The sequence below is a fragment of the Oncorhynchus nerka genome, linkage group LG2 (genome assembly GCF_034236695.1).
Source record: "Oncorhynchus nerka isolate Pitt River linkage group LG2, Oner_Uvic_2.0, whole genome shotgun sequence".
Classification (NCBI taxonomy): Eukaryota; Metazoa; Chordata; class Actinopteri; order Salmoniformes; family Salmonidae; genus Oncorhynchus; species Oncorhynchus nerka.
Genome location: NC_088397.1, coordinates 8587309 through 8609446, shown reverse-complemented (window position 1 = coordinate 8609446; position 22138 = coordinate 8587309). Strand labels below are relative to the sequence as shown.

The 22138-nt window shown below is 45.9% G+C and overlaps 2 protein-coding genes across 2 annotated transcripts in view; one reads left to right on the top strand and one right to left on the bottom strand.

Moving 5' to 3' along the window:
- Nucleotides 1-3706: 3706 nt before the first annotated feature.
- On the top strand, nt 3707-16249 carry LOC115120500 (serine protease 23). Its single transcript, XM_065022693.1, has 2 exons — nt 3707-4016; nt 13685-16249. Exons 1-2 carry the CDS (start codon nt 3979-3981, stop codon nt 14844-14846), a joined length of 1200 nt encoding a protein of 399 aa, XP_064878765.1. The 5' UTR covers nt 3707-3978; the 3' UTR covers nt 14847-16249.
- Nucleotides 16250-16317: 68 nt separating this feature from the next.
- tmem39a (transmembrane protein 39A) overlaps nt 16318-22138 on the bottom strand; it is a 37345-nt gene continuing 31524 nt past the window's right edge. The window contains 4 exon segments of the mRNA XM_065022692.1: nt 16318-18092; nt 19151-19231; nt 19233-19281; nt 20109-20296. Coding sequence (XP_064878764.1) covers nt 17817-18092; nt 19151-19231; nt 19233-19281; nt 20109-20296 — 594 coding nt within the window. The 3' untranslated portion in view covers nt 16318-17816.

The following is a 22138-nucleotide window of genomic DNA, read 5'->3' as shown; positions in this document are numbered from 1 at the left end:
GTATAAACAACACTAGATATGGGTAATGACAGTATGATACTGTATAAACACTAGATATGGGTAACGACAGTATGATACTGTATAAACACTAGATATGGGTAATGACAGTATGATACTGTATAAACACCACTAGATATGGGTCACGACAGTATGATACTGTATAAACAACACTAGATATGGGTAATGACAGTATGATACTGTATAAACACCACTAGATATGGGTAAAGACAGTATGATACTGTATAAACAACACTAGATATGGGTAACGACAGTATGATACTGTATAAACACTAGATATGGGTAACGACAGTATGATACTGTATAAACACCACTAGATATGGGTAACGACAGTATGATACTGTATAAACACCACTAGATATGGGTAACGACAGTATGATACTGTATAAACACTAGATATGGGTAACGACAGTATGATACTGTATAAACACCACTAGATATGGGTAATGACAGTATGATACTGTATAAACACCACTAGATATGGGTAACGACAGTATGATACTGTATAAACACCACTAGATATGGGTAATGACAGTATGATACTGTATAAACACCACTAGATATGGGTAATGACAGTATGATACTGTATAAACACCACTAGATATGGGTAATGACAGTATGATACTGTATAAACACCACTAGATATGGGTAACGACAGTATGATACTGTATAAACACTAGATATGGGTAACGACAGTATGATACTGTATAAACACCACTAGATATGGGTAACGACAGTATGATACTGTATAAACACCACTAGATATGGGTAACGACAGTATGATACTGTATAAACACCACTAGATATGGGTAACGACAGTATGATACTGTATAAACACCACTAGATATGGGTAATGACAGTATGATACTGTATAAACACTAGATATGGGTAACGACAGTATGATACTGTATAAACACCACTAGATATGGGTAACGACAGTATGATACTGTATAAACACTAGATATGGGTAACGACAGTATGATACAGTATAAACACCACTAGATATGGGTAACGACAGTATGATACAGTATAAACACCACTAGATATGGGTAACGACAGTATGATACAGTATAAACACCACTAGATATGGGTAATGACAGTATGATACTGTATAAACACCACTAGATATGGGTAAAGGCAGTATGATACTGTATAAACACCACTAGATATGGGTAACGACAGTATGATACTGTATAAACACTAGATATGGGTAACGACAGTATGATACTGTATAAACACTAGATATGGGTAACGACAGTATGATACTGTATAAACACCACTAGATATGGGTAACGGCAGTATGATACTGTATAAACACCACTAGATATGGGTAACGACAGTATGATACTGTATAAACACTAGATATGGGTAACGACAGTATGATACTGTATAAACACCACTAGATATGGGTAACGGCAGTATGATACTGTATAAACAACACTAGATATGGGTAACGACAGTATGATACTGTATAAACACCACTAGATATGGGTAACGGCAGTATGATACTGTATAAACACTAGATATGGGTAACGACAGTATGATACTGTATAAACACCACTAGATATGGGTAACGACAGTATGATACTGTATAAACACTAGATATGGGTAATGACAGTATGATACTGTATAAACACCACTAGATATGGGTAATGACAGTATGATACTGTATAAACAACACTAGATATGGGTAATGACAGTATGATACTGTATAAACACCACTAGATATGGGTAACGACAGTATAATACTGTATAAACAACACTAGATATGGGTAACGACAGTATGATACTGTATAAACACCACTAGATATGGGTAACGACAGTATGATACTGTATAAACACTAGATATGGGTAATGACAGTATGATACTGTATAAACACCACTAGATATGGGTAACGACAGTATAATACTGTATAAACAACACTAGATATGGGTAACGACAGTATGATACTGTATAAACACCACTAGATATGGGTAACGACAGTATGATACTGTATAAACACTAGATATGGGTAATGACAGTATGATACTGTATAAACACCACTAGATATGGGTAATGACAGTATGATACTGTATAAACACCACTAGATATGGGTAATGACAGTATGATACTGTATAAACACCACTAGATATGGGTAACGACAGTATGATACTGTATAAACACCACTAGATATGGGTAACGACAGTATAATACTGTATAAACAACACTAGATATGGGTAACGACAGTATGATACTGTATAAACACCACTAGATATGGGTAACGACAGTATGATACTGTATAAACACTAGATATGGGTAATGACAGTATGATACTGTATAAACACCACTAGATATGGGTAACGACAGTATGATACTGTATAAACACCACTTGATATGGGTAACAACAGTATGATACTGTATAAACACCACTAGATATGGGTAATGGCAGTATGATACAGTATAAACAACACTGTAAACTGTGATCAGTTTTATGACCTTGTCGTCATTGTAAATGTAGTTTTAGTTCTGGATTCAGGCCAGAAGGGCAACATGTGGGTCGCACAGTTGGAGAAACCCTGCTGTGTGTTGACTGTCCCGGAGGCTAACACTTGAAACCAAAGTGTGCCTGCCGACCTTGGGCACACATACGCGCACTGTTGCTGGTCGTAAATCAACATTTGTGTGTTTGTGTGTTGTGAATGTATAATATGCATCTGAAGGACTGCAGATTCTGCGTGTGTGTGTGTGTGTGTGTGTGTAGAGAGGAATGTGCGTGTCCTGCCAAATCTGTGAGTTAGGTGTGTGTGTGTGTGTGTGTGTGTGTGTGTGTGTGTGTGTGTGTGTGTGTGTGTGTGTGTGTGTGTGTGTGTGTGTGTGTGTGTGTGTGTGTGTGTGTGTGTGTGTGCGGGTCCGTCTGTGGGTGTCCTGCCAGAGTGTATGTGCGTGTTGTGACAGAGCAGTAACTAGGAGTAGGTGGGTGACAATAGAAGCTTGGGATTGCAGTATGCAGTCTTCAGTGCTACCATGGAGACAGAGACAGTTCTAGAACACAGAGAAGTCTTTCATCTAATGTCTCTGCTGTGTACTCCTCCCTCCCTTCTCCTGCTAAGTATTCCTCCCTCCCTTCTCCTGCTAAGTATTCCTCCCTCCCTTCTCCTGCTATGTACTCCTCCCTCCCTTCTCCTGCTAAGTATTCCTCCCTCCCTTCTCCTGCTAAGTATTCCTCCCTCCCTTCTCCTGCTAAGTATTCCTCCCTCCCTTCTCCTCCTCTTATTCTTCACACTTCCTCACCTTTGCTCTCCCTATTCTTCTCTCATTGTCTTTCTCCATTCCTCCAGTCCACTAATTGTTTTAACACTACAGGGCACCACCAACTCCAGCCTTACATTCAGTATCACAAAATCATCATCTGAAAACACTAACAGGTACAAAGAATTATGATGATGATTGATGATGATGATTGATGACATGGGGTCATACTGTAACTGAATGTTCACTGAGGCATGCCTTTAGTCTGGATACAACAATTCTGGAAATAATATCAGAATTCAGTTGGTGAAGGTTCATAAATAAATCAACAACAAATAGTTTCCTCATCTCTGATATTGTTTGTCAGCTTTTAAATCGTTGCCATGCAAATGACAAGCAAAATATCATCAGTCACGTGACCGGACCGGTTATAGCAGAGGCAGTAGCTTTCGCTGGTGGTCATTAAATTAAACTCTGGTTAGTATCCAGAGCGCCTTTCCCAATGGAGGAGCGTCTACAGCGGACCGGTTGCCTTCGGAAATCTTTTGAGAGAATACATCTTTTTCATTGGACCTCCTCTCTCCTGATGTAAGGATCTACTTTTTGAAAGGACTAGTTTAACTTCCACCCCTTCGCAGCACCCGCGTTATCGCACCGATACCCCTCTGATGTCCGCCCGGTAGCAGCAACAACCGCAGCTTCCCCAGACCCCCATCGCGTGCCGCTTGCCAATGCAAACCAAGCAGAAGTGGGGAGAAGCGCTCCGTGGGTAAGGATTTTCACATTTTATTGCCTATTATTTCATGTCTGCGTAATCTAGGTTATTATTCATCACCATAATTCATATATAATTACCTATCCAGGCGTCCAATGTAGGCTAATGAGCACGGGGAACATCTGAGCGAGATTTATTGAGAAGTTCTGGAATAATTTATGCCCAAGCAGATTTAAATGTATATCTATAGGCATATGTGAGTGATGGTGAAACATAATTTCATCAACATTTATAATTCAATAACGTTCGTGTTTTGTACACTGTGTTGATATATGTTAATAACAAAGTGCAACACATCGATACATCAGATCCCCAAAGTATTGGCTGACGTCATGGAGATAAGAGATAATCAGAAGAGAATAGATACTGTTTTAACCAGTTTGTTTGTTCATAAAACAGGTTCAGGACATTTCTACTGTCCAGGACATGAAGGCCTACAGATAGATGCTACTGTTGGCTCTAGTTTATACACACTTCCTTATTCAGAATGACTTCGTTCATAGGAAGGTATTACATGCCTGCTGCAGACTGTCCTACAGCCTGCCCTATTCCTATGGAGAAATCTAGTTGATAGAACCAGTATGATATACTACTGTACAGTCCCTGCTTCCAGTCTGTACTGAAAGACTACTATACAGTCCCTGCTTCCAGTCTGTAATGAAAGACTACTATACAGTCCCTGCTTCCAGTCTGTACTGAAAGACTACTATACAGTCCCTGCTTTCAGTCTGTACTGAAAGACTACTATACAGTCCCTGCTTCCAGTCTGTACTGAAAGACTACTGTACAGTCCCTGCTTCCAGTCTGTACTGAAAGACTACTATACAGTCCCTGCTTCCAGTCTGTAGTGAAAGACTACTATACAGTCCCTGCTTCCAGTCTGTACTGAAAGACTACTATACAGTCCCTGCTTCTAGTCTGTAGTGAAATACTACTATACAGTCCCTGCTTCCAGTCTGTACTGAAAGACTACTATACAGTCCCTGCTTCCAGTCTGTACTGAAAGACTACTATACAGTCCCTGCTTCCAGTCTGTACTGAAAGACTACTATACAGTCCCTGCTTCCTGTCTATAGTGAAAGACTACTATACAGTCCCTGCTTCCAGTCTGTACTGAAAGACTACTATACAGTCCCTGCTTCCAGTCTGTAGTGAAAGACTACTATACAGTTCCTGTTTCCAGTCTGTACTGAAAAACGACTATACAGTTCCTGCTTCCTGTCTGTACTGGGGGCAAATGAGAGATGGAGATCACATCCCAAATGGCACCCTATTCCCTATGAAGTGCACTACTTTTGACCAGAACCCCAGGAATCTCTGGTCACTGCAGCTGATCTACAGGTCTCTCTGGTAACTGCAGCAGAACTACAGGTCTCCCTGGTCGCTGCATATAGAATACAGGTCTTTGGTCGCTGCAGTAGAACCAGAGTTTCCTCCTCTCTGACACAGCAGAACAGAGCATCCTCACACCTCCCAGCCTCTGGAACCTTCCTCCAGCACTGCTCAGCGCTGAAGAGAGCACCTGACCTCTAACCTTTAACCCCAGGGGAAGGACATACAGGTTTTTTGTCACTGCCATATTAAAACAGTGGAAGTTGTGTAACTGCAGCAGAACTACAATTCCATTGCAGCAGAACTACAATTCTCTGGTCACTGAAATCTTAGTCCCTGCAGCAGAACACTGGTCTCTCTGCTGCAGAACTACAGGTCTCTCTGGTCACCGCCCCTGTCACCCCAGTCTGCAGTGAACTAAAGATCTCTCTGGTCCTGCAAAAATACAGGTCTCTGTCACTGCAGCAGAACTACAGGTCTCTTTGGTCACTGGTCCCTACAGGTCTCTGGTCACTGCAGGTCTGGGTCACTGCAGCCTAACCAGGTCTTTCTGGTCACTGAGATTGTTTCCTCTGGTCACTGCTGTGACTGTCTCTCTGGTCACGGTCCAGACAGGTCCGGTCACATTCAGAAGGGCTCTGATCTCTCTGGTCACTGCAGCAGAACTACAGGTCTCTCTGGTCATTCCAGCAGAACTACAGGTCACTCTGATCTCTCTGGTCGCTGCAGCAGAACTACAGGTCAGTTCCTGTTTCCAGTCTGTACTGAAAAACGACTATACAGTTCCTGCTTCCTGTCTGTACTGGGGGCAAATGAGAGATGGAGATCACATCCCAAATGGCACCCTATTCCCTATGAAGTGCACTACTTTTGACCAGAACCCCATAGAGAACTGGTCAAAAAAATAGTGCACTATATAGGGAATAGGGTGCATTTGGGACGTAACCAGAGTTTCCTCCTACTTGACACAGCGAACAGAGCATCCTCACCCTCCCAGCCTCTGGAACCTTCCTCCAGCACTGCTCAGCGCTGAAGAGAGCACCTGACCTCTAACCTTTAACCCCAGGGGAAGGACATTTTTAAGCCATATTAAAACAGTGGAAGTTGTGTAACTCTTCTGATCTCCTGCAGCTCTAAAGCTAAGGCAGAAATCAGTCCCTCTGATCTCCCCAGTCTGGTGGCTGCAGCAGAACTACAGGTCTCTGGTCACTGCACGGTCCAGACATCCGGTCACATTCAGAAGGGCTCTGATCTCTCTGGTCACTGCAGCAGAACTACAGGTCTCTCTGGTCATTCCAGCAGAACTACAGGTCACTCTGATCTCTCTGGTCGCTGCAGCAGAACTACAGGTCTCTGGTCACTGCAGCAAAACTACAGGTCTCTCTGGTCACTGCAGCTGATCTACAGATCTCTCTGGTCACTGCAGCAGAACTACAGATCTCTCTGATCACTGCAGCAGAACTACAGATCTCTCTGGTCACTGCAGTAGAACTACAGATCTCTCTGGTCCCTTTGGTCACTGCAGCAGAACTACTGGTCTCTCTGGTCACTGCAGTAGAACTACAGGTTTCTCTTGTCACTGCAGCATAACTACAGATCTCTCTGAACTCTTTGGTCACTGCAGCAGAACTACAGGTTTCTCTTGTCACTGCAGCAGAACTACAGATCTCTCTGATCATTGCAGCAGAACTACAGATCTCTCTGGTCACTGCAGCATAACTACATATATCTGATGTCTCTGGTCACTGCAGCAGAACGACTGGTCTCTCTGGTCACTGCAGTAGAACTACAGGTCTCTCTGGTCACCGCAGTAGAACTACAGGTCTCTCTTGTCACTGCAGCAGAACTACAGATCTCTGGTCACTGCAGCAGAACTACAGATCTCTCTGGTCACTGCAGCAGAACTACAGATCTCTCTGGTCACTGCAGCAGAACTACAGATCTCTCTGGTCACTGCAGCAGAACTACAGATCTCTCTGATCTATCTGGTCACTGCAGCAGAACTACAGGTCTCTCTGATCACTGCAGCAGCACCAATTTGTAAGTCGCTCTGGATAAGAGCGTCTGCTAAATGACTTAAATGTAATGTAATGTAATCTATCTGGTCACTGCAGCAGAACTACAGGTCTCTGGTCACTGCAGCAGAACTACAGGTCTCTTTGGTCACTGCAGCCGAACTACAGGTCTCTCTGGTCACTGCAGCCTAACTACAGGTCTTTCTGGTCACTGCAGCAGAACTACAGGTCTCTCTGGTCACTGCAGCAGAACTACCAGTCTCTCTGGTCACTGCAGCAGAACTACAGATATCTCTGGTCACTGTAGAAGAACTACAGGTCTCTCTGGTCACTGCAGAAGAGCTACAGATATATCTGGTCACTGCAGCAGAACTACAGATCTCTCTGATATCTCTGGTCACTGCAGCAGAACTACAAGTCTCTCTGGTCACTGCAGAAGAACTATAGATCTCTCTGGTCACTGCAGCAGAACTACAGATCTCTCTGATCTCTCTGGTCACTGCAGCAGAACTACAGGTCTCTATGGTCACTGCAGCCGAACTACAGATGTCTCTGGTCACTGCAGCAGAACTACAGGTCTCTCTGGTCACTCTACATTTACATTTACATTTAAGTCATTTAGCAGACGCTCTTATCCAGAGCGACTTACAAATTGGTGCGTTCACCTTATGACATCAGCAGAACTACAGGTCTCTCTGGTCACTGCAGCAGAACTACAGGTCTCTATGGTCACTGCAGCTGAACTACAGGTCTCTCTGGTCACTGCAGCAGAACTACAGGTCTCTCTGGTCACTGCAGCCGAACTACAGGTCTCTATGGTCACTGCAGCAGAACTACAGGTCTCTCTGGTCACTGCAGCAGAACTACAGTTCTCTCTGGTCACTGCAGCAGAACTACAGATCTCTCTGATCTCTCTGGTGACTGCAGCAGAACTACAGGTCTCTCTGGTCACTGCAGCAGAACTACAGGTCTCTCTGGTCACTGCAGCAGAACTAAAGGTCTCTGGTCACTGCAGCAGAACTACAGGTCTCTCTGGTCACTGCAGCAGAACTACAGATCTCTCTGATCTCTCTGGTCACTGCAGCAGAACTACAAGTCTCTCTGGTCACTGCAGAATAACTATAGATCTCTCTGGTCACTGCAGCAGAACTACAGATCTCTCTGATCTCTCTGGTCACTGCAGCATAACTACAGGTCTCTATGGTCACTGCAGCAGAACTACAGATCTCTCTGGTCACTGCAGCAGAACTATAGATCTCTCTGATCTCTCTGGTCACTGCAGCAGAACTACAGGTGTCTATGGTCACTGCAGCAGAACTACAGATCTCTCTGGTCACTGCAGCAGAACTATAGATCTATCTGATCTCTCTGGTCACTGCAGCAGAACTACAGGTCTCTCTGGTCACTGCAGCCGAACTACAGGTCTCTATGGTCACTGCAGCAGAACTACAGGTCTCTGGTCACTGCAGCAGAACTACAGGTCTCTCTGGTCACTGCAGCAGAACTACAGGTCTCTCTGGTCACTGCAGCAGAACTACAGTGTCTATAGACTGCAGCAGAACTACAGTGTCTATAGACTGCATGACTAGTATAAGAAATAGCATCATCATATAAACAAACACTAAATCATCTGTAACAGTGAGAGAAGGGTCTGTTTTATCAGCTGAAAGACCCTTGATGTATTACTGACTCACCACATCTCACCTGTCTAGGTGTTACTGACTCACCTCATCTCACCTGTCTAGGTATTACTGACTCACCACATCTTACCTGTCTAGGTATTACTGACTCACCACATCTTACCTGTCTAGGTATTACTGACTCACCACATCTTACCTGTCTAGGTATTACTGACTCACCACATCTCACCTGTCTAGGTATTACTGACTCACCACATCTCACCTGTCTAGGTATTACTGACTCACCACATCTTACCTGTCTAGGTATTACTGACTCACCACATCTCACCTGTCTAGGTATTACTGACTCACCACATCTCACCTGTCTAGGTATTACTGACTCACCACATCTTACCTGTCTAGGTATTACTGACTCACCACATCTTACCTGTCTAGGTATTACCGACTCACCACATCTCACCTGTCTAGGTATTACTGACTCACCACATCTCACCTGTCTAGGTATTCCTGACTCACCACATCTCACCTGTCTAGGTATTACTGACTCACCACATCTCACCTGTCTAGGTGTTACTGACTCACCACATCTTACATGTCTAGGTATTACTGACTCACCACATCTCACCTGTCTAGGTATTACTGACTCACCACATCTTACCTGTCTAGGTATTACTGACTCACCACATCTTACCTGTCTAGGTATTACCGACTCACCACATCTCACCTGTCTAGGTATTACTGACTCACCACATCTCACCTGTCTAGGTATTCCTGACTCACCACATCTCACCTGTCTAGGTATTACTGACTCACCACATCTCACCTGTCTAGGTGTTACTGACTCACCACATCTTACATGTCTAGGTATTACTGACTCGCCACATCTCACCTGTCTAGGTATTACTGACTCACCACATCTTACCTGTCTAGGTATTACTGACTCACCACATCTTACCTGTCTAGGTATTACTGACTCACCACATCTCACCTGTCTAGGTATTACCGACTCACCACATCTCACCTGTCTAGGTATTACTGACTCACCACATCTCACCTGTCTAGGTATTACTGACTCACCACATCTCACCTGTCTAGGTGTTACTGACTCACCACATCTTACATGTCTAGGTATTACTGACTCACCACATCTCACCTGTCTAGGTATTACTGACTCACCACATCTCACCTGTTTAGGTGTTACTGACTCACCACATCTCACCTGTCTAGGTATTACTGACTCACCACATCTCACCTGTCTAGGTATTACTGACTCACCACATCTCACCTGTCTAGGTGTTACTGACTCACCACAGCTCACCTGTCTAGGTATTACTGACTCACCACATCTTACCTGTCTAGGTATTACTGACTCACCACATCTCACCTGTCTAGGTATTACTGACTCACCACATCTTACCTGTCTAGGTATTACTGACTCACCACATCTTACCTGTCTAGGTATTACTGACTCACCACATCTCACCTGTCTAGGTATTACTGACTCACCACATCTCACCTGTCTAGGTGTTACTGACTCACCACATCTCACCTGTCTAGGTGTTACTGACTCACCACATCTCACCTGTCTAGGTATTACTGACTCACCACATCTCACCTGTCTAGGTATTACTGACTCACCACATCTCACCTGTCTAGGTATTCCTGACTCACCACATCTCACCTGTCTAGGTATTACTGACTCACCACATCTCACCTGTCTAGGTATTACTGACTCACCACATCTCACCTGTCTAGGTATTACTGACTCACCACATCTCACCTGTCTAGGTATTACTGACTCACCACATCTCACCTGTCTAGGTATTACTGACTCACCACATCTTACCTGTCTAGGTATTACTGACTCACCACATCTCACCTGTCTAGGTATTACTGACTCACCACATCTCACCTGTCTAGGTATTACTGACTCACCACATCTTACCTGTCTAGGTATTACTGACTCACCACATCTTACCTGTCTAGGTATTACTGACTCACCACATCTCACCTGTCTAGGTATTACTGACTCACCACATCTCACCTGTCTAGGTGTTACTGACTCACCACATCTCACCTGTCTAGGTATTACTGACTCACCACATCTTACCTGTCTAGGTATTACCGACTCACCACATCTCACCTGTCTAGGTATTACTGACTCACCACATCTCAGCTGTCTAGGTGTTACTGACTCACCACATCTTACCTGTCTAGGTATTACTGACTCACCACATCTCACCTGTCTAGGTATTACTGACTCACCACATCTTACCTGTCTAGGTATTACTGACTCACCACATCTTACCTGTCTAGGTATTACTGACTCACCACATCTTACCTGTCTAGGTATTACTGACTCACATCTCACCTGTCTAGGTATTACTGACTCACCACATCTTACATGTCTAGGTATTACTGACTCACCAAATCTTACCTGTCTAGGTATTACTGACTCACCACATCTTACCTGTCTAGGTATTACTGACTCACATCTCACCTGTCTAGGTATTACTGACTCACATCTCACCTGTCTAGGTATTACTGACTCACCACATCTTACCTGTCTAGGTATTACTGACTCACATCTTACCTGTCTAGGTATTACTGACTCACATCTCACCTGTCTAGGTATTACTGACTCACCACATCTCACCTGTCTAGGTATTACTGACTCACCACATCTTACCTGTCTAGGTATTACTGACTCACCACATCTTACCTGTCTAGGTATTACTGACTCACCACATCTTACCTGTCTAGGTATTACTGACTCACATCTCACCTGTCTAGGTATTACTGACTCACATCTCACCTGTCTAGGTATTACTGACTCACCACATCTTACCTGTCTAGGTATTACTGACTCACATCTCACCTGTCTAGGTATTACTGACTCACATCTCACCTGTCTAGGTATTACTGACTCACCACATCTTACCTGTCTAGGTATTACTGACTCACCACATCTTACCTGTCTAGGTATTACTGACTCACCACATCTCACCTGTCTAGGTATTACTGACTCACATCTCACCTGTCTAGGTATTACTGACTCACCACATCTTACCTGTCTAGGTATTACTGACTCACCACATCTCACCTGTCTAGGTATTACTGACTCACCACATCTTACCTGTCTAGGTATTACTGACTCACCACATCTTACCTGTCTAGGTATTACTGACTCACATCTCACCTGTCTAGGTATTACCGACTCACCACATCTTACATGTCTAGGTATTACTGACTCACCACATCTTACCTGTCTAGGTATTACTGACTCACCACATCTCACCTGTCTAGGTATTACTGACTCACATCTCACCTGTCTAGGTATTACTGACTCACCACATCTTACCTGTCTAGGTATTACTGACTCACCACATCTTACCTGTCTAGGTATTACTGACTCACCACATCTCACCTGTCTAGGTATTACTGACTCACCACATCTCACCTGTCTAGGTATTACTGACTCACCACATCTCACCTGTCTAGGTATTACTGACTCACCACATCTTACCTGTCTAGGTATTACTGACTCACATCTCACCTGTCTAGGTATTACTGACTCACCACATCTCACCTGTCTAGGTATTACTGACTCACCACATCTCACCTGTCTAGGTATTACTGACTCACCACATCTCACCTGTCTAGGTATTACTGACTCACCACATCTCACCTGTCTAGGTATTACTGACTCACCACATCTCACCTGTCTAGGTATTACTGACTCACCACATCTCACCTGTCTAGGTATTACTGACTCACCACATCTCACCTGTCTAGGTATTACTGACTCACCACATCTCACCTGTCTAGGTATTACTGACTCACCACATCTCACCTGTCTAGGTATTACTGACTCACCACATCTCACCTGTCTAGGTATTACTGACTCACCACATCTCACCTGTCTAGGTATTACTGACTCACCACATCTTACCTGTCTAGGTATTACTGACTCACATCTCACCTGTCTAGGTGTTACTGACTCACATCTCACCTGTCTAGGTATTTAGTGACATCACACTTCACCCCTACCTATATGTACAAATTACCTCAACTAACCTGTACCCCGCACACTGACTCGGTACCAGTACCCCCTGTATATAGTGTTATTGTATATTGTGTTACTTTGGATTATTTTTCATTTTTTACTTTAGTTTATTTGTTAAATATTTTCTTAACTCTTCTTGAACTGCATGGTTGGTTAAGGACTTGTAAGTCAGCATTTCACGGTAAGGTCTACCTACACCTGTTGTATTCAGCATTTCACGGTAAGGTCTACCTACACATGTTGTATTCAGCATTTCACGGTAAGGTCTACCTACACCTGTTGTATTCAGCATTTCACGGTAAGGTCTACCTACACCTGTTGTATTCAGCATTTCACGGTAAGGTCTACCTACACCTGTTGTATTCAGCATTTCACGGTAAGGTCTACCTACACATGTTGTATTCAGCATTTCACGGTAAGGTCTACCTACACATGTTGTATTCAGCATTTCACGGTAAGGTCTACCTACACATGTTGTATTCGGCGCATGTGACAAATAAAGTTTGATTTGATCTCACCTGTCTAGGTATTTAGTGATATCACATCTCACCTGCCTTGGTATTTAGTGACATCACATCTCACCTGTCCTCTCCTTCTCTCCTCTTCTAGGTCTCCCTCCTCCATGGCCTCTTTTCCCTCCATCCCATCCCCCCTTCCCCTCCTCTCCCTCTTCCTCCTCCTCTCCATCCCTCCAGTGGCTCCTATCCAGCCCCAATGGCCCCTGCAACGCGTCCCTGTGGTCTTACCCCAGGTGACAGAGGACCGACCCGCCCCTCACTTCCAGGCTGACGCCCGATTGGACGTCACCTCCCCATGTGACCCAGAATGCCACAAGAAGGCTCTTCCCCCCAGCTACTGGGACCTGCGTAGCATCCTGTCATACGAGACACTCCATAGCAACGGTCGCCTCACCGAAACCGCCGTGGGGATCTACGGGTACACCGCCCGCACCCAGACCACGCCGGCACTGCCTTCCCGACGCAAACGTCAGATCTTTGGCCATGACGGGCGTTTCAGCATTGTAGGGCAAGACTTCCTGTTGAACTACCCATTCTCGGCAGCGGTCAAGCTGTCCACCGGGTGTTCTGGAACACTGGTGGGCGACCGGCACGTTCTGACCGCCGCCCACTGCGTCCACGACGGGAAGAACTACGTGAAGGGGGCGCAAAAGCTCCGGGTGGGTTTCCTGAAGCCAAAGCAGCGTGACTCTCCCAATCCAGCCTCTGCCACCAATGCATCCCACACCCATCCATCACCCCCAGATAAGATGAAGTTCCAGTGGATTCGTGCCAAGCGCACCCACGTGCCCAAAGGCTGGATCAAGGGCAACGGCAACGACATCGGAATGGACTACGACTACGCCTTGTTAGAGCTCAAGAAGACCCACAAACGACGCCACATGAAGCTGGGCGTCTCCCCGCCGGCGAAGCAGCTGCCCGGGCGCAGGGTCCAGTTCTCCGGCTATGACAACGACCGGCCGGGCCAGCTGGTCTACCGGTTCTGCCGGGCTGGAGAGGAGACGCCAGACCTGCTCTACCAGCACTGTGACGCCCAGCCCGGGGCCAGCGGCTCGGGGATCTACGCTCGTATGTGGGACCGGAGGAGGCGGCGCTGGGAGAGGAAGGTGATCGGGGTGTTCTCAGGGCACCAGTGGGTGGAGCGAGACGGGGCGTCGCAAGAGTTTAACGTGGCGGTGAGGGTGACACCTCTGAAATACGCCCAGATCTGCTACTGGATCAAAGGAAACTATGTAGACTGCCGAGAAGGATGAGGAAGAGGTGGACATGTCATGCACATACTGTACACACACACACACACAGAGAATTGATGGAGGACAAAGGGGGTCTTCACTTCCCTTCCTGAGGAAGTTGACAAGTGGACATGTCATTCATACACATGCAGAACACACTTCATCATGCATTAATACTGTTTCATTACTAATACATACCATCGTTCTGCATGCAGAGACATCCCTCCCAACACACAACTAGAATGACTCACATTCACATCCAGGAAGTCCGACTGTACATACATCCTCACTAACCCTTTCCCATCGTACATTAAATAAAATGTAAAACATGTATTCGTGCCCTTCTTACTGCATGATCAACACTGTGCTTTGAAACACAACTGAAAGGTGTTATGACTGAGCTTCAGAAGATGTCTTTGACCAGGGACTCCCTGGACCAGCGTGTTATGACTGAGCTTCAGAAGATGTCTTTGACCAGGGACTCCCTGGACCAGCGTGTTATGACTGAGCTTCAGAAGATGGCTTTGTCCAGGGACTCCCTGGACCAGCGTGTTATGACTGAGCTTCAGAAGATGGCTTTGACCAGGGACTCCCTGGACCAGCGTGTTATGACTGAGCTTCAGAAGATGTCTTTGACCAGGGACTCCCTGGACCAGCGTGTTATGACTGAGCTTCAGAATATGGCTTTGACCAGGGACTCCCTGGACCAGCGTGTTATGACTGAGCTTCAGAAGATGGCTTTGACCAGGGACTCCCTGGACCAGCGTGTTATGACTGAGCTTCAGAAGATGGCTTTGACCAGGGACTCCCTGGACCAGCGTGTTATGACTGAGCTTTAGAAGATGGCTTTGACCAGGGACTCCCTGGACCAGCGTGTTATGACTGAGCTTTAGAAGATGGCTTTGACCAGGGACTCCCTGGACCAGCGTGTTATGATGGTGAAGAGAACATTTAATGCACTGAAAGAAAGGATGAAATAGGAGGAACAAGAAGATGTGTAAGAGATTGGTGGAGCCAGATGCAGTTTCACTGCTAATTCTATAGATTGTCAGAGCTCTGTTGGGACAACTTTTTTTTCTTCTGTTATTGCCAATGAATGTAACCCTGTCATCAACCAAAGGTGCTACCCTGCTCTTAAAAAATGTAAACTCAAGGTATAGACTGTCACAGTACAAACGGTTGGTGTTTCAAATGGACCCAAGTAAAATATCCATAGCTCCCCCTGCTGGGCCAAATACAATACTACAGGCCACTGATGACAGCAGAGTGTTGACTCTGGAACACTGACCCTCAACTACTCATGATATGCACTTTGTCAAACCTTATGGGTGAGCTATTTTTCTGTTTCAAAAACAATTGTGCAGCAATATATATATATATATATATAAACTTTATAATGCTTTGGAATAAAATGCATAATGTGGTTTTGTGGTCTTTGTGGTTTCAACTCTTATCTACACGGTCTCATGGACAAACAGAAACATTTCACAAGTCAGTTTAACAGCATTTTTATTTGAGTTTTTTTATTTCATATTTCAACGGCATAAAAAAATGCTCATCGAAAATCAAACACTGTGAGCCATACGATAGTCCATCTTCCTCCCACCTCACCCACTGAAAATATAAACACACAGCTAGCGTTCCAGGTCATCTTTATTGCAGTCATCCTGCACATATCAGATCTCACAACATCGCAGGTACCACATTCATCATTCATTTCATATAGCAATCTGCTGAGAGGCGCCTACAACAGGACTGCATTAAAAGACAAGGTGGAACGCGCCCGTGAACAAACATGATCATACAGGCAACCTGGGATTTTGGCACGTTGATAAAACATGAATCATTCTAGATCAGCTGCTCATAGAAAAGGAACAAGATAGAATGGATGAGCGGACAGTTATGGCACTTGAAGCCATCCCACATCGTCATCTGGGACTGGCAACAAGGCAAGCTGTTTAAAATAACACGGCTAGCAGCTGAGCACAACTTGTAGCATTGAAGATACCAAGTGTCATTTGTAATTTAATTTCAAGCACACACTGGAAAGTAAAGCACATACACACGTCTGCACATTCAATGCGGTTCGTCTCCCATCTAGAAAAACGGCCACGCAATCTGTTGCGGTGGTGGTGTCCATTCTATCCAGACTATATCTATGTTTTTCGCTTCTCAGGCACAGTGAAATGAAGAGCGGCAATTTGTGGTAAATTAATGACCTGAATGAACATGACACTGCAAAGAAGACATTGGGCCTGTCCCAAATTATACCCTATTCCCTACATAGTGCACTAATTTTAATCTGGGCTAATAAGGCTCTGGTCAAAAGCTGTGCACTATGTAGTGAATAGGGTGCTATTTGGGACGTGGGTATGTTCTACAGGCACCAGAGTCAGCGCTCATGGCCAAACTGCAGACGGTCTTGCTACGAAACGAATCCTAATAAAACACCGTAAAGGGATGAATATGTTCTCTAAAGAGGCAGTGTGCAGGGAGAGGCGGGGTCTCCTCAGTCGCTTCCTTGATTGGCCAACCGAGCCAAAGTCTCTTCCTTGATTGGCCGCCGGTGCCATCTGATTGGCTCTGGAGCCTTCTTTAAAGCATCTTTGGTGGAAGTCGGAACGCGGTGAGCATAGGAGGAAGAGCTTAGCACAGCACGTAGGCGGGGCCTCATGGCATTAAGAACACAACTCACTCTCTCCCATCCAATCGCTTTGCACCATGAAGCAACAACAAACATCACATGACAATACTACCGTAATGCCCTGTTACTTTTGAAAACAGTATACAAAATAAAATATTATTTAAATAGGTATAAACATTGCATGAAAAATAGAACCGTATCAAAACAATATGAGTTCACAGTCAGTCCCTCCTGCTGCACGCCGACCCCCTCTCTCACCTCCACCCCCTCCGTACAGCCATAGTGGCAGGGAGGCTAGGGAGTATCCGAACCCACGTCCCCCAGCTCCAGAACCCTCTCCCGGGGTGTCACTGGGACTTGAGCCCCAGGCCGTTGGTGGCGGTGCTGTTGGTGGTGCCGGACCCGGTACTGGAGGTAACAGGGAAGGAGTAGGCCTTGCCCAGCACGATGCGGTCCCGGAGCAGCTTGAAGAGGACGTAGTAGTTACAGAACAGGATGAGGCCCAGGGACAGGGTGTGGTTCCAGCTGTCAGAGCGGAGCAGGGAGTACAACTGGTACAGGACTACGCTGGACTCGATCCAGATTAACAGGTTCAGGATCCGCAACGGCTTGTGGAAAAGGAACTGCAACACAATAAATAACATCACAACTGGTATTTATTTATAAACATGTATTTATAGTTAGACTTGTAAATAAAAGGGCCGTCTCAAGGCAGTACATGGGCAGTACATAAACACACACAGACTAAAGGGTCTAGTGAAAGGCAGTACATAAACACACACACAGACTAAAGGGTCTAGTGAAAGGCAGTACATAAACACACACAGACTAAAGGGTCTAGTGAAAGGCAGTACATACATAAACACACACAGACTAAAGGGTCTAGTGAAAGGCAGTACATAAAAACACACAGACTAAAGGGTCTAGTGAAAGGCAACATGGGCAGTACATAAACACACACAGATAAAGGGTCTAGTGAAAGGACATAAACACACAGACTAAAGGGTCTAGTGAAAGGCAGTACATGGGCAGTACATAAAACACAGAGACTAAAGGGTCAGTGAAAGGCAGTACAAGGGATAAACACACAGACTAAAGGGTCTAGTGAAAGGCAGTAAATGGGCAGTACATAAACACACACAGACTAAAGGGTCTAGTAAAGGCAGTACATAAACACACACAGACTAAAGGGTCTAGTGAAAGGCAGTACATAAACACACACAGACTAAAGGGTCAGTGAAAGGCAGTACATAAACACACACAGACTAAAGGGTCTAGTGAAAGGCAGTACATAAACACACACAGACTAAAGGGTCTAGTGAAAGGCAGTACAGATAAACACACACAGACTAAAGGGTCTAGTGAAAGGCAGTACAATAAACACACACAGACTAAAGGGTCTAGTGAAAGGCAGTAAAATAAACACACACAGACTAAAGGGTCTAGTGAAAGGCAGTACATAAACACACACACAGACTAAAGGGTCTAGTGAAAGGCAGTACATAAACACACACAGACTAAAGGGTCTAGTGAAAGGCAGTACATAAACACACACAGACTAAAGGGTCTAGTGAAAGGCAGTACATAAACACACACAGACTAAAGGGTCTAGTGAAAGGCAGTACATGGGGAGGAGTACATAAACACACACAGACTAAAGGGTCTAGTGAAAGGCAGTGACTCACAGTAAAAAACCTAAAGCGTGGGAGACATCTGAGGGCAGGGCCACGTTGTAGGGTCCTACAGCCTTGTACAGGCTAGGGACTGTGACGTACCAACACCCCCTGGGGCCAGACTGTACTCTCAGACCACCTGCAACACACAACGAAGAGGTGGAGATTGATCCTACAGCCGACAGATCAAATAGAACCCTGCCTAGAAGACTGGACAGTCTGGTGGACAGCAGGGTGGCTAACCCTCTTCCTGGAGACAGCCTCCTTATGCAGGGCTTTACTCCTTCCCTGCTCTAACGCTCCTGGTAGAGTCCTGAAGAACAGTTGATTAGAGTCAGATGTGTTGGAACAAAATCCTGCATATGTCTAGTTCTCCAGGAGAAAAGGTTGGGCTACGTACTGACACACAAGTGTTGCGGGGCGTTGTTGTAGAAGTATGTGTGTGTGTGTGTGGGGGCCACCTACACGTGCTGTGGACCATTGCTGTAGAAGTATGTGTGTGTGTGTGGGGGCCACCTACACGTGCTGTGGACCATTGCTGTAGAAGAATGTGTGTGTGTGGAGGCCACCTACACGTGCTGTGGACCATTGCTGTAGAAGTATGTGTGTGTGTGTGGGGGCCACCTACACGTGCTGTGGACCATTGCTGTAGAGGTATGTGTGTGTGTGTGTGTGGGCACCACCTAAGCGTGCTGTGGGCCGTTGCTGTAGAAGTGTGTGTGTGTGTGGGGCCCACCTACACGTGCTGTGGACCATTGCTGTAGAAGTATGTGTGTGTGTGTGGGGGCCACCTACACGTGCTGTGGACCATTGCTGTAGAAGTATGTGTGTGTGTGTGGGGGCCACCTACACGTGCTGTGGACCATTGCTGTAGAAGTATGTGTGTGTGTGTGTATGGGGACCACCTACACGTGCTGTGGCGCGTTGCTGTAGAAGTGTGTGTGTGTGTGTATGGGGACCACCTACACGTGCTGTGGCGCGTTGCTGTAGAATCCGTGCTCCAGCTTCTGCCAGCGCCCCAGGTGGGCTGCAGAGCGGTGCAGCAGGTCACAGTAGCTGGGAGGTAACAGCTGGCTCATCAGCATCACAAACGCATTGATCCACACCATGATGAGGTGCTCACAGGACCAGCGCATGTCATAGTACTGGGTACTCTGGAGGGGGAGAGAAGACCACGTTTTAGGTTTCAGGGGCCTTAACACAAACGCAGGACAGCACCTAGGATACCTGGAGACTGAAGGAGGAAACTGTGAACACACAAAGACTCAGGGGAGGGGAGATGAGTACCAGCAGGGTTGACAGTTCCATGGATAACAGGGAGGGGAGATGAGTACCAGCAGGGTTGACAGTTCCTTGGATAACGGGGAGGGGAGATGAGTACCAGCAGGGTTGACAGTTCCTTGGATAACGGAGAGGGGAGTTGGGTACCAGGAGGGTTGACAGTTCCTTGGATAACGGGGAGGGGAGATGAGTACCAGCAGGGTTGACAGTTTCTTGGATAACAGGGAGGGGAGATTAGTACCAGCAGGGTTGACAGTTTCTTGGATAACGGGGAGGGGAGATGAGTACCAGCAGGGTTGACAGTCTCTTGGATAACGGGGGGGGAGTACCAGCAGGGGAGATGAGGGGAGAAAGGAAAGCAGCAACCTGCTAGAGGGAGGGAAAGAGTGGAGGAAGGAGAGGAAGTGTGACGTACCTTGACGAAGCAGAGGGAGAGGAAGGCTACGTAGTAAGGGTTAGGGTTTGTACCTTGACGAAGCAGAGGGGGAGGAAGGCTACGTAGTAAGGGTTAGGGTTTGTACCTTGACAAAGCAGAGGGAGGCTACGTAGTAAGGGTTAGTGTTTGTACCTTGATGAAGCAGAGGGGAGGAAGGCTATGTAGTAAGGGTTAGGGTTTGTACCTTGATGAAGCAGAGAGGAAGGTAAGGGTTAGGGTTTGTACCTTGATGAAGCAGAGGGAGGAAGGCTACGTAGTAAGGGTTAGGGTTTGTACCTTGATGAAGCAGAGAGGAAGGCTACGTAGTAAGGGTTAGGGTTTGTACCTTGATGAAGCAGAGGGGAGGAAGGCTACGTAGTAAGGGTTAGGGTTTGTACCTTGATGAAGCAGAGGGGAAGGCTACGTAGTAAGGGTTAGGGTTTGTACCTTGATGAAGCAGAGGGAGGAAGGCTACGTAGTAAGGGTTAGGGTTTGTACCTTGATGAAGCAGGGGGAGGAAGGCTACGTAGTAAGGGTTAGGGTTTGTACCTTGATGAAGCAGAGAGGAAGGCTACGTAGTAGGGTTAGGGTTTGTACCTTGATGAAGCAGAGGGAGGAAGGCTACGTAGTAAGGGTTAGGGTTTGTACCTTGATGAAGCAGAGGGAGGAAGGCTATGTAGTAAGGGTTAGGGTTTGTACCTTGATGAAGCAGAGGGAGGAAGGCTACGTAGTAAGGGTTAGGGTTTGTACCTTGATGAAGCAGAGAGGAAGGCTACGTAGTAAGGGTTAGGGTTTGTACCTTGAAGCAGAGGGAGGAAGGCTATGTAGTAAGGGTTAGGGTTTGTACCTTGATGAAGCAGAGGGAGGAAGGCTATGTAGTAAGGGTTAGGGTTTGTACCTTGATGAAGCAGAGGGAGGAAGGCTACGTAGTAAGGGTTAGGGTTTGTACCTTGAAGCAGAGGGAGGAAGGCTACGTAGTAAGGGTTAGGGTTTGTACCTTGATGAAGCAGAGATGGAGGAAGGCTACGTAGTAAGGGTTAGGGTTTGTACCTTGATGAAGCAGAGGGGGAGGAAGGCTACGTAGTAAGGGTTAGGGTTTGTACCTTGAAGCAGAGGGAGGAAGGCTACGTAGTAAGGGTTAGGGTTTGTACCTGAAGCAGAGGGGGAGGAAGGCTACGTAGTAAGGGTTAGGGTTTGTACCTTGATGAAGCAGAGGGAGGAAGGCTACGTAGTAAGGGTTAGGGTTTGTACCTTGACGAAGCAGAGGGAGGCTACGTAGTAAGGGTTAGTGTTTGTACCT

What these genes read in the sequence shown, in the direction of transcription:
- LOC115120500 (XM_065022693.1), top strand. Translation starts at nt 3,979, where the DNA reads ATGCAAACCAAGCAGAAGTGGGGAGAAGCGCTCCGTGG. An exon ending in TGGGGAGAAGCGCTCCGTGG is followed by an intron (nt 4,017 to 13,684) that starts GTAAGGATTTTC and finishes CTCCTCTTCTAG; the next exon opens with GTCTCCCTCCTCCATGGCCT.